Source organism: Patagioenas fasciata, chromosome 1, assembly GCF_037038585.1.
Source record: "Patagioenas fasciata isolate bPatFas1 chromosome 1, bPatFas1.hap1, whole genome shotgun sequence".
In the NCBI taxonomy this organism is placed as follows: Eukaryota; Metazoa; Chordata; class Aves; order Columbiformes; family Columbidae; genus Patagioenas; species Patagioenas fasciata.
The window spans coordinates 108,854,228-108,870,866 of record NC_092520.1 but is presented as its reverse complement, the minus strand read 5'-3'; the positions used below and the strand labels follow the sequence as shown (position 1 = coordinate 108,870,866).

At 39.1% G+C, this 16,639-nt stretch overlaps 1 protein-coding gene across 12 annotated transcripts in view; it reads right to left on the bottom strand.

Annotated features, from left to right (window-relative positions):
• SCML2 (Scm polycomb group protein like 2) overlaps window positions 1–16,639 on the bottom strand; it is a 76,542-nt gene that overhangs the window by 16,833 nt on the left and 43,070 nt on the right. For all 12 annotated transcript variants that reach the window (XM_071812604.1, XM_065861996.2, XM_065861942.2 and 9 more), the window contains 2 exons: window positions 7,040–7,290; window positions 1,828–1,963 (listed from right to left, as the gene is read on the bottom strand). In XM_071812604.1, coding sequence (XP_071668705.1) covers window positions 1,828–1,963; window positions 7,040–7,290 — 387 coding nt within the window. The remainder of the gene's footprint in view (window positions 1–1,827; window positions 1,964–7,039; window positions 7,291–16,639) is intronic.

Sequence of the window (16,639 nt, the reverse complement as noted above, 5' to 3'; positions counted from 1 at the left end):
TGCCAAAGAACTACACATATTTCCAAGTTAGAACTGCAAACCATCTTTTCAGTTTTCATCTTGATGAAAAGATGTACTAGTCAACTTGAGAAGCTGGACATGCAAACATACTTTCTGAGCACGCAAAAAGTACTCTATCAAGGTTCTCCTGCCCAAATTTTAAGTCCACTTTTCTTGTCTCTAGAGCCCTTCTCTACTCTGCTACCGTAACAAAGCTGTCATAATGTGTGTTTACATTTTATTTCGACTAATATCTGTTCATACACTAGTTCCATTAAAGGAAGAATTACTGGCAGGTACTCTGAACTACCAGGAGGCAATTCTAAAAAGCTGGCCTTACCAAGTTACTGCTTTCATTTTCCTCCTACTTGAGAAGCTGCAACAAAGACAACCCCATGGTACGTACCTACCATCGATGGTCATTCTGAAGCACCCATATAGCATTAACATGTGCATGCATAATGGCTACTGAAGGTCTGTACCTTCAGAAGCCCCAAATCACTCATGTAGGATTTAAAAACTGCAAGTTGGCCTTCGCTGCTAAATCAAATAAACAGATTTCTCTAGAAACACTAAGGTGGTTCAGAGCTTAGCACAAAACAATCAAGTAAGACTTTTGAAATTACTTTTTATAGAGACTATGCAAAACTGTCTTTCAAAAGGAACAGCAAGGCAGAAAAACATAGGAAAAAGCCGTAACTGAAGAATTTTCTTTCTTTTTGGCCTCAGCTATCACATGACCAGGAATGCACCCCAGACATCATTATAGCTTAATGAAAAAACATGCCTCTGTGGTGATTAAGCAGACAATTTAAGCATTCTGAACTGTAGTATTATTTGGGCTTAGTTAAAAACCTCTATTCTAAAAAATGAAATATTCTTGTGTTTTAATGATCTTATGTCTTCATGCAGATCTGTTCACTCTCTGATGTCAGAAAACTGGAGGAAACCTATTTGTACAAATAATCAAAGATACAAATCAGCAGAAGTAGTTTTCATGGCATCTTCTGTCTGGGCTCAACAGAAACGGCCTCCTGAAAGGTTTGTTTTCCTAGGAAACATGTACATATTTTCCTCTCATCCATCACTGAAGCTGGGAGTGAGAAGATCCCGACAACTTCTATTGTAAAAACAGTTTTTAAAGGTCAAAAAGCACCCCAAACAAAATTATCATAATTTATGGAGTTTTTTAGAAAGTTCTGAGATTTCAGTTGACAACATACAAATTGTATTGCTCCAGGGTCACAAGTACCTCAATTAGTTAGTTCATTAACTAGCTTATTGCTCTTTTGACAACCCTTTTCAAGACACATTTTGTTCTATTTCAAAAATAAGCAAACATAAGAGGAAGGAGGAATATATTTCGTCTGATTGCCTTTACTTGTTTTAAACAGTCTGAGTTGTTTCTTTTAATGTAAGGCTATACAGAGATAAAAATCTCTATTTTTTTATACTGTAGTACAGCCTGTATGATATCAGAACATTATATGGGATTTCAGCTACAGCTATTCCCATTTCATACATTAAGGCGTGAGACAGACATGAAAGAACTGCACAGTTTCCTTCTTCAGACAGGAACAAACTGTCCGGTCTCACAGATTTATCAAAAGGCCCTGCACTCCAGCACTTCTTGCTATAATGCAGGCATCAAAATATCAGTTCTGCAAAGTAACACTGGCATCTACAAATACCTCTAAAAAATAAGGTAGCTGGATAATGATTTACAGTTAATAAGTTTGCAGCAAGTCTTCCATAAAATGACACTACTAGTTTGCTTGAAATGGAAGGTGTTTCACACTAAAAAAGTAATTTTTCTTTGTCTTTTACCTGTGGATATAACTGCTGCAGCTGCACCAGACAAACTAATTCCATCTTTAAGTATCTGCGTAGTGCTACTGTTCCCCTCGGGAGAAGAACGAGGAGCAGGTGATGCAGGAGTCAGTTGTTCTGGCGAGATTTTTTTCTGTTTAGAGAAAAAAGCCAAAGTCAAAATGTTTAATGTCTTTTAAGGAATTCGTGAAATCTTTCTGCCACCAGTTACCATCTTACTGAACGTGTATGGTTCCTTCTTACAAAAGTACTACATGCAGCAGAGAAGATAAAGTCCAGGAAAGGAAGACCAGAAACTCTCAGTTTGCATTTGCAGCTACTTAAGTAAGGCAGTGGAAGACAAACAACTTAAGGAGGAACCAACCTCTACCTGAAAAGTGGGAAAAGAAAGAGCTGTATTTACTAATTCATGACCCCTCTAAATCTCAGGAAGCACAGAAGAGGTGTTTTGGATTATTTGCCTGTCCATACACTTCCAATAATCTGGGTTCATCATAACTCCAGTCAGTTAGTTGGGCCATATAAAACCTGAGTTACATTTAGGTGTCAGCTTTACAGTGCACCTAGATTTCCCTCAGCTTGTTTCAAAGGGGCTGAGATTCTCAATTAACCACTTTCAGGAACTGGTGTTTTACACAAGGTGTCAAATAAATCCGTAATTACAATCCAGTCCCATGGGCCGTGAAAACATTTTCCTTTCCCAAATCAAACTTATTTGCAGCTCATCATGACAGACAGCCACAGTTCACAGCACAAAGATTTAGAAAGCGGTCAGCATGCATTAACTTCCACCTGAATAAGGGAGAATTTTTGTTTTAATTTGGACTGGGGTTTAGAAAAGAGACATGTACAAGGAAGGCATTTCTAATGTGCTTTGACATGCTGTGAAAATACATGGAAATACAAAAAGAAAAAGAACTGCAGAAAAGTTTACCACTTCTCCCTTTACCATTTATTCTTGCATGATAACTGGTTATGTTCTCATTCTCCTGCCTACCAAAAATTTAGGAATATAAGAGATTACCCAAGATCTTGGCACTGCTGAAGGCAGCAGAGACCTAGCTACTCATACAGTAAGGACTTACTGCTAAAATCGATCTACAGTGAGCTGAAAAGTCACTCAAGTTGCTAACAGAGACTAAGACCTCTTACATTTAGCAGTATCCATCCTTTATACTTTTAGAAGCAGCATATTTTCCAAATAACATATTAAAAATCACATAGAAAGCAATCAAAACACACATCTTCCTAAGAGCAGCAGTTCTTAACTTCTTCACAACACCTATAAAGAATAAATTAAATTTCTTCGGAAATCCAGAGCACATTAAAGAAAACTTCTGTGCCTGTTACAGTTCAGAGAAGATGGGTTTGGCTGGAGAAACTACTTGTCAATATGGCACTGGGTAGAATCACCATGAACATAGGGAATAGACTGCCAAGGCTTGGCATTGCATTGTGAATGGGATGAGGTGGCTCAGGTCAGATACCAAAGCAAGCAGTGACGAATCACTTGTCAGGAATTACCTGTCTATCTTAACGCTGAGTGGCAGAAAAGTCTCCCTCCATCCTTAATACACAGAACAAAAATGTACTGGGAAAGTCTGAGCTTTTGATCTGAAGTCTGACATTCCTGAAGGCTGCTCTAAAGCAGGGACTATTTGGGGGCCCAAGTGTCTGTCACCATGCTGCAAAATATGGGTGGCTGAGTTGAGGGGAAAGAGGAGGAAATGCGAGAAATGTAGGCATGAAAACAAAAGACAAACACTCCAGTGTAAGAGAGAGGAACTATCTGTCCTTCACACTAACATATAAGCATGGTGGGACTTGTTGGCCATTTCCTACCTCCTCCTTCAGGAGGAGAAAAGAGCCTGTGTTTTGGAAATACAGCATGTTATGCTCACTCAGCTGAAGTTCTCATTTTGCAACCCCATACTGATTAGCAGCAAGCTGTGATCCCCAAACCACATTGTTTCACGAGGTGGGCTCACGTCTCCAGCAGGGCTCAGCACATTTGCATGGTCAGGGTGTTGTGGGCTGTCCCCCTGCCAGCTGGGAGGACACGCCAGCTCCCTTTGCCTACAGACAGCTCTGCTCACAGCCTGGCACCACACAGCCAACTTCACAGGCTTTGCCCTGATGCTTAAAAATTCTTGTTTCGTGGGGTCAAATTTAGGGCTGTGATCCACACTCAGACCAATGCACTTTCTCAAGAAATTCTGCAAGGAATTCTTTGTATTGTTACGCAAAGTGCACTTTTAAAAATAATGAAAGAGATGTCAAGAGATTTCTTCTTCATTATGACGGAGTAATACCATACAGTGCAAACTGAGAGAGTTAAATGAAGACTAAACCTGGCATACATCTCATACTCATGGAGAAGCTTAGAAAACTTCTGAATCAAAGAGAAAAATGACACAACAGCTCAACATTCCTAGTTGTATAATATAACTTAATACCTGCACAATGAGAAACATTTCAGCATAAAAAAAAGAGCAAAGAAAATCAAACAACTCTACAGTGTATCAGGCATAGAACAATCTCCCTAAATACACAGGTTTTGAATTACCACATAGCCAGCTCACACTTGAAGCACAATTACTTAGCGTGAAATCTGGAGGGTCTTTTTGGATCGGTCTTTAATTAAAAAGAAAAAAAAAGCCCAATTTGTTAACAAACAAAAACTCACCCCCCCACACACACTTTCAAATCTCTAGGTACGTACCACTTGCATTATATTTGCTTAAGTATTATGAGGTATACAGGCTGTATGGCACTCCATGTCAGATATGCCCTGTCTGTGCACAACTCTCACAAAGCCATTTCCTCTCTTCAACCTTATGCTAACAGGTGCAACAGTCCAAATAAGAGCTTACACATATGTGTAACATCTTGGCAATTTAACCATGTACCAGAACAAAGCAATAAAAACCCTCTGTGGATTCTCAAAAGGAGCTCATTTTCAAAGTTTTTAATGCAAAAGTTAATGTAGTAAAACCCTCAAGTTAAATATACCAAACTTGGACTCTGCCAAACATAAGTCTCAGTTGCCTAGTACCACAAAGGAAATCAGGAGCGTGCAGAGGTACTTCATATTCACTGCATCAAGACAGGGAGTGCTGGCAGTAACCCCATTCCCCAAGCAATTCCCCCCCAAGTACCTCACACAGACAAGGTGCTCGATGCAGTGCTCCAAGCAGACACTTTCAGACACCCCACGTTTAGAGCCCAGAAGCATCCTCTAAGGGTGAGATGCCTCAAATTCTTATTCCAAAGGATACACAAAGCCTCTCAATTTCTTTTTCATGAAACAGAAAGAACAAAACTCTCACACGAAAGGGCGCATCCTGCCATACCTGACTACATCCTTAAGATATGAAAATCCTACGTTCAATGCTCTCCTTTGGAGCCACCCGGAATTATGAAGACCACTCTATCCACCCGCTGAGTCTGGATGGAAGCACCTTTCTTTCATCTGTGCACTTCTATACACCAAGCTAGAGATAACGCTGGAAAGCAGTTGCATCAGTAGCCTGCCAGTTTGGATGCCTGACTGGAAAGAGCAGGCAGCTGAGGAGACAGCACTCAGCTTTCAATTTCCAGTCCCCAGAATAATTTCTTACCTCGTGGTCATCGTTTCAACAAAGTGCTTGCTTCCAGTTTTGTGCTGGAGCCTTCTGGATATGCTCTAATAATGTTACTTCACCAATACTTTTACACTGATCAGCACTATCACTGAAGGGACATGTCCCACCTGTGCCATTATTCCACCCCTTTCCACACATCACTAGCAATAGAACCCACAGCCTACAGTGATCCAGATGGGAGCTGAAATTCCACCCCCATCCCTCCCCAAATAAAACCAAAACACCACCAACAAAAAACCCCCCAAAAAACCCAAACCCACAAACAGAAAGCACAATGTCCCCACTTCCCCATTGGTGCTAATGCAAAGGAGGGAGGAGCACAGGGACAGACACAAGTTGTCTGGGGAAAGAGATGGCAGGATTGCTAGTTCTCTTTGACAGCCTGCAGTGGCTGAGTAAGCCTCAGAAAACAGATTGTACTTCTATGCCTGTTCAAGACCCAGGGGAGGTTCAGATTGGATATAAGGAAAAAATTTCTTCACAGAAAGAGTTCTCAGGCACTGGAACAGGCTGCCTAGGGAAGTGGTGGAGTCACTGTGCCTGGAGAGGTTTAAAAGGCGTTTGGATGAGGTTCTTAGGGACATGGTTCAGTGCTAGAGTTAAGTTATGGTTGGACTCGATGATCCTGAGGGTCTGTTCCAACTGAAATGATTCTATGATTCTAAGACTTGTCTAAATCTTCTTTGCTGTGATTCTGTCCTTCCAAGCAGCACCAGTAGCATTTGTCCCTTGGGGCAGGAGGTAGGGGCAGCAGACAAGAAGAGGGAGAGATGCTGGGTTACTTGTCTACCAGTTTGGCTCCCTGGACTAGCTCATACTGGGATCATTTACCCACCAGTGCTGGTATTGGTGGGAGTGGTAAGAGGGGGTTTCAGTAGTGCTGGTTCATACCTGGTCAAGCAGCTTCAGAGGAGCTGAAGCTGGAAGCAGCTGCCAAGCATCCAGGTCTGACTCAGCCTGGCATGGAGAAAGGCAGAAAGACACAGTGTCTTTCAGGTCAGGGCAGAATTAAGCCCACACCTGGAGAAATGTATTGCCTGGAAAGAAGCTTCCTGCATCACGCTGGTATCCCCAGGATTAGGGGGTATCTAAGAGATCCATTTGGCAAATCCAGATGTATGCTTAAAGTGCCTAAATTTTGTACCAAAACCCTCACTGTTTCTAATCCTTTGTTTCTAAACATGAGACAAAAAACCCCAAATAATAATTTTTTTTTAAAATTAAGCAAACTATGTATATGGTTCAGTAACAAAATAACCCAGACAAAAAACACTAGAGAACTCCCTGGCTCTTGGAACTTGACTGAAAATGGCTATTCCAAAACAATATTTTTCAACACCAATAACTGATCCATAAATAAATCTGCAGTCTTGTTCTGGAATAAAATAATGCACAGAAGTTCATATTCTAGAATAACTCTTCTAGATTTTTTCTTGTAGTCAATTGCTGAAAATAGTAAAGCCCTGAAGGCTGAAGAGAAGACAGAAAATTAAATAATAATAATTAAAAAAAAATCTCACTACAAAGTTTTGCAATATAAAGTAAAGTAGTAGATAAGGACTAACCTTTTTTCCAGGTTTTAAACTTTTTTTCCTTGTTTTAAGATTTTCAGTATGAGAGGTGCTTTTTGTCAAGGGAATATTTTTAGGAGACCTGCCCTTCTTGGGAGCTGTAGACTGTCCAGGGGGTTTGCCCCGACCTGGTTTCCTGCTCCGTTGCGCTGGTGCTGGAGCAGATTTCTGTGGAGACTGCATTGAACGCCGGGTCACTTTGGAAGGGGAAGATTGGATTTTTGCACTGCTCTTTGTAATGGAAACTGAGGAAAAACAAAAACAAAAGGGGAGGGGAGGAAAACCTCAAAATGAATGATGGAAAGCAACTTTTCTAACAAAGGCTTAAAAAAAAAACGTAGTGCACAATTTATCTTGTTAAATAAATATACTTGGATGTTCTGAACTTAAGTGGTTGGCATGAAACTATATAACTTCATTTAAGCCCAGGCCAGAACTTTCTATACCCACTATTTTAGAGGGACTTTCCTAAGAGAAAAACATCCAAATAAAAACAAAAAATAATTAATCCACTCACCTTATATATGCTTCCCACAATTTTCTTTATAATATTTGTACAGTGCCATTCATGAAGAAGGCCTTCAAAATGCTTCACAGATTATACAGCCCACAATACATACGTTCTCCTCTAAGATCAGTTTCCATAATTACAAGACATGCTAAATACTTCTAGGGAGTTACAAACCTCTTGAGTAGTGAAGAAAACCATCCCACTGAAGAGGAGAAACTGATGACAGGCAAAGTATCATTAACAAGCATTTGTCTGAGATGCCAGTTTAGAAAGTTAAATTGATGTAACTATACCCAGATTTTTCTACCTGGAGCCATCAGACTTAAAATTTTGTTTAGAAGAAGGTCTTAAAAAAAAAATTAAAGTATCATTTTTATTCATTCTTAACACTGAAGTGGTTCTCTGTTGAATCTCCCATCCCAATAAAAATATTGATCAAATATGTATATGATGTGACTGTATTATAATCTGATGTGAAGCTGCAAGATGTAACCAGAGTTCATTGAACAGAACCTCCTAGTTAGCAACCTCCTCCACCCAACTGACTCTTCACTGAAGTAATAACGATGATTTTATTTTAACAATAAAATGTTATGCTAATCACAATGGACTCATTAAAACACCAGGAGGATGGCAAGAAGAACAAATAGATATGGACACATCCTTAATGAAAACATGTACCACACCATGCTACAGCAGCACCTGTAGTCAACAAAATGCTAAGTCCAAAAGTCCAACAAATATTCTACTTTGTTGGCTTGACTGCTGGCAGGCAGGTAGATGCAGAAGTTGTGGAAGAGGTAAGTAGAAGATGAAAACAGTAGACTTTGTGATATCAAACCACCCTCGGTGCGAGAGGTGTAGGAAAGTAACATAACGTATTTGAAATAATTTTAATTCTTTACACTAAAATTATTCCACTGCCTCTAGCCCAGCCTTTCGCATCTCAGTGATGATGAATCTCTATGATTCACCCTAACCTCAAATACTATGACCTTAGTATGACACAACTTAGAAGTATTGCAAGTTAGGGGTCAAGCAAGCTTTGACTCTGTCAGTCACCGGTGCCTGGTCCAAAGCACAACTGCAGACTGGAAGTGGAGCATAGAGGGGCTGCTGAATAGTTAATTTCCTGGATTTTTGTGAGTTTAGAATATTTCTTCTCCTAAAATATTAGTATGTTGAGGATTTCTGGTGAGTAAATAAAACATGAAATAAAACTCAAAGGTACATTTGAAATAAGATCTTAAGAAAAGCGCATACTTACAGATTGAGTAATAGTTTTACTGTCTAGCCCTACAAGTGATATTCACCTTAGCAGTCCAGCACCTAGCTTTACAACTGTTACTTTAACTCTGAATTTTTATTCAGGAGTTAACTGTTATTAAGCATTTGCAATAAAAAAATGTCACAATAAGATGAAATGCATGCTATAAACAGACTTCTTATAAAATACAAGTACTACTGACACACATTTTTTAAAGCTGTAAGAGCATTTACATACATTGCTGTTCACCTGATTCAGTTAATAATCTAACATTCCTAAATGGCAGTTCAGAAGAAATGTCTTCATTATGGCTGGTTGCAATCCTAATACATCAAATATAGACACGATATCCCTAGGTATCTGAGAAGGAGCACCTTCTGGATGTGCAAAGTGATCACCTTCCTTTTATTTATATATGCCAAAAGTTATTTTCATATGCAATGACGTCTTAAAATAAGATTAACAGAATTTTACTCAAATGCTGAGCATTACTCTTATGTCTTCAAACTGCTGAATAACAAGTCATGTTAAGCTGTACATCTAGAAAGCAAAAGAATATCAATTGTATGCTGTACAATTCAGTAGTATGCGTTGTGTCCTATATTATGCTCACACCAATGTAAACTGCAGCTATTTTATTTATTTGTGCCACACAACTATGCGTTTAACAAAACAATCACAAATTTGTAAAGAAATGTCAGTTCACAAATTATTTGTGCCTCTGCTGAAATCTAGCAAATGCATTTCTATTCTCGCACAGTAAAGGCACAGCTAAGGTTAAACACACAGCTGACTGCAATGTCAACAGGTTCTAGGAGCATAGGTATGAGTTTTAGGACACTGGGCAATCCCTGTTCCCTTTCGGAAGGACATTTACCAGACAAAGAGTAACAATGCAAACAGCTCCAACCACTTCAGGCTGCCCTCTTTAAACACCCACAGCAAGTACTCTCATCTCAGCATCCTCCTACCTGTATATGCCAGAGGACCAAATATTAGCAGCATTAACCATTAAGGGGGAGGGAGTCAGGTCCCATTTGGTATTTTTCCTTCTGCCTAGGGTCGAAGCTGTTTTTTTCCATAGGCAGGACTGCAACAAAGCCCATGCTGCCTGGGCAGCCTCCCGGAGACAGTAGCAAATGAGGAGGCCGCTATTTGCATTTGTTGATTTAAGAGAGGACGGGGGGAGCGGAAGGGAGTGGGAGACTGCTAAAGTAATTCCCATATTGTCTGCAGGCTGTATTGACAGTGATCATCAGTCACCTGCTCATACTTCCTTCACCCCGGCCTTCAGAAGGAGACCAAAGGTTACACTGGGTCACAGGATCTGGAGGGAAATGAAAAGACATGCAAAATCGAGCTGCCAACCCACTGCATCTGTAGACAAGAGTTATCCCCACTAGGCCACATGTTCCAAAAACTAAGACGTTTTAATAGTCTCATGAGAACTTGTTAAAATATAACGATGAAGAGAATAGAGAGGAAAAATGCCAAGCTCTGTTTGCAATTACTGCAGTATTTAGCTGGGATATTTACAACCAAAAAAGCACATTTGCCTTTTCAGGATGCTGCTTTGCATCACAAAGGCCTTCTCATTTGCACAAACAAAATCAAGCATTTGTGTGGTGTTGCTCTTCTACACTAATATCCACCATTCCAGTTTCAGGAGTGGGTTGCATTTCATGCCATTCTTTCCCAAGTCTCTTATTTACACCCAAAAACCATACTGCCATCCTCAATAAGTGAAAAGCAGAGAACATGCTACACAAACGTACTTTACCACAGCAATGTTAGCAACTAAACAGCTTTTTCAAAGTTCATATAGTTCTAGCTATACTGTGATGTTAGTGAAGGCTATAGGTGACTGCCCTCATGCAACACACAAACAGTTAACATACTCGCAATTCCTGCTCATTCAAAACATTCTCATTTTTTCTCCAGACCATTCTATACAACACCTATAAACTTTGCACCCAATGTATGTAAGAGAAACGCTCAACCCAGTATCTCGGAACACACAGCCTAGACCTGCACTGCGACAGCTCAGCCCTCATCACACAAGCAGATCCACTGGAGCCAACTGAGCTCACTTGCATGAGCAGGATAGGAAAGATTAGACTGCAGACTGAAGGCCACATTCTGCTTGTAGAAGCAGAAAAACTGCCCAGACACATGCAGGACTGCAAAATTTGACCCCACAGTGTTATCCCCTAGATCTCCTGCCAGAATAAGTCAGATATTTAAGACAACTGGGAAATCTGAAGCTGCTGAAACCTCCAGCGCTTGGGAAGGGGATGGGATGGGGTGACAGCTCAGAAGCCTGAATTCTCATGCAATTCTAAATAGTAAAATTCCCTTAGATAATACCCAACGATGGTTTCACTCAATGTTTTTATGGAAAGTGAAGGAAAAATAGGTTCAGATTTGTAATAGTTAAACATTAGAAATCTGCCATTCAGTTAGCATCACACAGCAGCAATTATAAGACAAGACTTCAAAAGGCTGAAGTAAAATCACACAAAGCAAGGTGGGGGCCCATTTTACCGTACATTCTGTGAATACAGCATTGCTACCATAGGTGAAGCTGCCAATTAGGATGCTAAAAACAGTAATTCAGTGTTTAAACCTGAATTTCTTTTAAGACAGAAACTATTCTATTTGTACTGTAGTATTGTTCCTATTCCCCACTGAGACGCAAGCTGAATGCTCTTGTGTGGATATAAAAACCTGGTCCTCCTCTCATTTATGCATAAAAAAATAGGCTGAAGAGATTTAGCAACTTACCCTAAATCCATGTGAGTGGAGGTAATGGAAACATACCTCCTGAGTTCTAGCCCAGGATATTAACTATAAAATTAACCTTCTTTAATACAGCAAGTTATTAGCATGATAGTTTTGACAACTGGGAAAGGATGTGGAAAAGATTAGCAATTTTTCAAAACAGCTCATGCCAAGGATTATGAAAATTTATGTCCTTATGTCTCAATTGAACAAGAGAGCCATACAAAAGCATAAGTGTCTGTAACACATGACACCTCTTTCTATCTGTATTTGGATTACTTCTGGTTAAGAGGTAGCTGCGAAATACTAACTGATATGTTGCTATGATAGAACATCAGTTATAAGTCATCATTTTGATATCTAAAAAGCAACATTGCACTTGGAAACTTCAACATCCACCTTGGCAAGACATGGACATCACGGCTTGCAATTTTCTTCTTTCTAGATTTTAGTTTCTGCTATCAGTAACAAAACCAAAACCAAACCAAACCTGTATTTTGTTGATAAGCCGAGAAGGAAGAGAGCAAGTAAATACCCAATAAACTATCAAAGCAGCATGAACTTGAGCTACCTGAAGACAGTTTAGGCGTGCTGATAATGAAAGTGTCAATAACCCTGGCAAAGCCTAGCTCTACATATCGGGTAAGAGTTTTAGTAATGATGAAGTAAAGAATCAGCATGCTGATTCTGCCCCGTTTTGCCATTATTTTTCCTCAAATAGCATCAGCAGGATGAAAGATGGGCCGAAAATGAAGCAGCAATATGTAACAAGCAGTAGGGGAAGAAAAAAGAAATGCAGAGCATGGTTAGTGCAAAGCCACGATTTGTTTTCTTCCAGCATCTGAATGACAGCACTGATATTCTTAACATAGCTTATATGCACTAACACAGGTTTGGAAAACATCCACTCAATCCCATCCACTAGCTGGGCAACACAACCCCTGTTGACATTAGTATCCACAATACTCAAACAAGAGCAAATTAAAAAAAATATTTTCCATGTTACAGTCAAAAATACCTGTGTTGTAGTACTTCCAGTTTAAAAGAAAGTTAAACCTCCTAAATAAACATGGTAAGGTGGCAAGGAAACCAGACTTACAGTAAAGTCATAGCTTTGGGAAAGGCAAAACCTTTATATTTTCTTAAGCGATTAACTGCCCTGTAGCAGCACCATCCATGTCTTGCTGCAAGATGCCAAGAAACATTACTACCAAATAAAGAAAGCTTAACATGCGAGAGAATGTGGCAAATCAGATTTTAGCCTGAAGCACTGAGGAGTTTTTCATGTACAATTCTGAAGACAGCATAAATCTGCTTATTGTATGTGCCTGATTTAACTACTGTGACCTGCTCACGAAAAGAAGCTGGCTGCACTGAGAGAAAAGTGAAACTTCCAGCAGTATGAAATTGTACCATTTCAACATTTGTTTCTTTCTTTAATGAAACTTAAGAACTACCATGCTTATCTGATTTTTTTTTGGCTACTTTAAACAACACAGAGTCCACAGATCTAACTGTAGCTCTGTCTAAAGTTCCAACACTTCTTTTGTTTCATCTGAAAACATTACAGAGTAGTACTTAAGTGTATATTGATGTGGCACATTCGTGTGCAACTCAGCTGAAAATACAGCACAGCTATTTAGACATAATTTCATCATCAATAACAGAGAAGTGCATCTCCAGTAGCTAGCTTGGAAAAATCTGCACAAGGTAAGCATTGAGAACACGTCTTAAAATTAAATAAAACTAAAATAACAAATCATAAAACAGACAAATAAGATACTTTTTGATCTCTGCTTGAGCCTGTATTACTCTTATTGCTGCAGACAGCTTTTGAAGGAGACCTTTAACATCACACGCTGATTAGCGTAATGAAAGAAGATTGCTCTCACTGACAATAAATGCACTGAATTGGGAGAAAAGCAATCAGGTGACACACGATGTGGATGTGGGGGGAGAGAGGAGGAAGGAGAGAGGAAGGAGGGAGGGAGGAGACTAAGGATAAAAGATAGAGCATATCACTGTTTTTATTGAGGTTACTACATCGTCTTCCTTTGGTCACCCAAATTCTCTCTGGTAGAGCACAGAGAGCAGTTCCTCCTATGCGAGTTCTTGCACCACCTTTATCCATCAAATATCCAGCTTCATAAGACGGCGAGGATCACGGATATATAGAAACTGATCCCTCTCCACAATCTGTTCACATCTTAATTATAAATACTACTTTATACTGAAATCAATCTTTGCAGGTTAAACTATTTATCATTTCCCACATAGCTTGTCCCCAGTTGTGCTTTTGTTTTTTGTCTTTTATGGAAAAGGTTTTACTTCTATTATGAATAAAAAGTCAGTTGCCTAAGTAACTTCCATTTACATGTAATGAATAAACAGTAAAATGAATTTATATAGAAACAGTAAACCAAAAATGCTCTGACAAGCTCTAGTCATCTGCTGTTTACTTCAGTCATAAGCCTCAGATACAAGTAACTACAGTGCAATACAAGAATATTCTTAGACATAGTAACAGCTTTCTGTTATCCAATTGAGTAAAATAAAATGACAGTCTACAGTGGTTAAATAGAGAAGGATAATATGTTTGGCCTAGAAAAAGAGTTACTAGAAAAAATTCAAAAGACATCAAGCTTAAAAGACCTTTTTAAAGTATATCAAAACCAGAAGTTATATGGACTCAGGGGATCAAATTTCAGAATGAGCACATATGGAAGATAATACTAAAGCAAGAAGACTGGAAGGTTTTTTTGTGTTCATACTGACTCCAATGAAGCTCATCCTATCAGTTCCCATATCAGAACCCCTCTTCACAGGGATTTGAAACCAGTAGTCGAAGTCAGGAAATGGAGACAAAAGCAAACAGTAGAGAGTTGGCAGGAGTTTTAAGGAAACGAAAAGATGAAATGTCCAACCTACTGATGGTGCTCTGTAAGTTTGTCCTTAAAATTGCCTCAAGTTCAGAGACTTAAAGGTGGTTAATGCGATGCCAGCACTGCAGTCAGCAAGGTATGGGCAGAACACCTGATGTTTGTACTGGTCAAGTTGCTAAAAACTCTTGTACAGCACAGAGGTAGTGAACCCAAAGATAAATATGATGTATTGGCGGAGAACCAGTCATAGCTTCTGTAGAGAAAAGTCGCATCTCGAAAACCTATTATTATTTTTTTTAAGGAGTCAATAAACAAGCAGTCAATGGAACGTCAAGTGATGCAGTCTGAGGATTTGTACTTGATAAGATTTCACACCGTAGTCTCTTAATAAAATCCTTAGTTAGCAATGAATATGAGGGAAGAACCTCATAAGCTTCCTACAGAATTTCTTGAGAAATACCAAACAGTGGCCAAGAATAAACAGAAATGTCTCCAACAGTCAAGAAAGGACTCTAGAGACATCCTGATGAGACCTCTGCTTGGGCTTGTGCCATTTGTTTCATATATGATCTAGGACAAGAATAAAGCATGAGACAGCAGTAACTGCTGAACAATTACTTGAGTCAGTAAAAACATATAAAAAGATCTTGCAAAGCTCAGCAGTTGCTCAGCAGAGGAAGTAACAGATGAAATTCAGTGTTCAGTAATTCAAAAGAATCCAGCTTCTGTGATCAGTGATGGCCTTTTAGCTGATGCATACAAAAATTACATCTTAGAATTAAAATAAATATTTCTATGACAGTGTTAATTCATTGCTCGGTTGTAGTCCAAAAATCCCAAATACTAGTTCATGAATAATTATAGAAGGAACAGGAAAAAAAAAATACAGAAACCAACACAATTCTACTAAGTCTGAAGTAGCTTCTGTACTTCTGGTTCCAGTGGCTCAAAAATGACATAGCTGAAATGGAAACAGTACAAAAAACCAAGGGTGATCAGAGGAGTTAAACTGATCCCATAACAAGAAGAACCAAAATAGAACAGAATTTTATAAGTTTGGAATACAGATAACTGAGGGAACTTAGAAAATAGGTCTACAAAATTATGATGGACACGAAGAAGGTAATTAGGGAATGACTATTCACTGTCTCTTCTTGCACAAGTACTGGAATTACAAAAAGGTATTTCAGCACAAGGCATGAAGACAACAAATGAAACTACCAGCAAGAAAAAGGAGATCTTCATTTCCACAGAACATATACACAAGTACAAAACTCCTTACTAAAGGATACTGTAGGTGCTAAAAGTTCAGATGGCTTCAAAATATAATGAAATAAAATAGATCAAGCTCCTCCAGGAGGTACTCAGAATAAAGACGTTATTCTGAGCTTGGAAAGCGCTGTGTTGAAAACAGCCAGATTTTAAGATTACTTCTGCAAACCTCTCTCCTACATGCCTATGCTTTTCTTCAGATATTTGCTTTCAACCACTGTTGGAGAAAGCCTGGTAGAGCAGATGGTCTGTCAGATTGATCCAGCATAGACACTATCATGCTGACTTCTTTCACCAGCTGTAGTTCACATTGGTGTTCCTGAGTGACAAGTCATCTCTAAAAGCACGTAAGTGACCAAGAGACACAGAGAAAACAATCCTTAAAATACTAACCTTGGGACAGCAGGTCAAGCCAACACCAGGCACTGGTGTCAAACCATACATAACATAAATGACTGCTACCAGAGATATTGCTAAGGAAACAAATTACGACATTTGCTAAGCACAGCTTTTGCTAGTGTAAATATTGTACGCTACATTTCATATCAATGTACGCATACCCCGACACCCAGCCATTCACATTTTTTGATAAGGACCAAAACCAAAACAGCAACACAAAGATTAAGGCCTGAATGTCAAAACCAGTTGGCCCCAAACAACTTTTCACCTACCTTCTCCATTTTATCTTCTAATAATTGCATCTTAGTTCCTGAATTATATCACTAAAACCAATGCAAGCTACAGAAGACAAGGCTATAAATATTAAATAAATAATATAAATAAATTCACCCATACCTAAGAAGCCTGTGCTTAAACTGTTCTTAAAAACTTCCCATGACAGAGGTCCTACAGTCTCTCTGGGCATCTTAAATGGCTAAGAC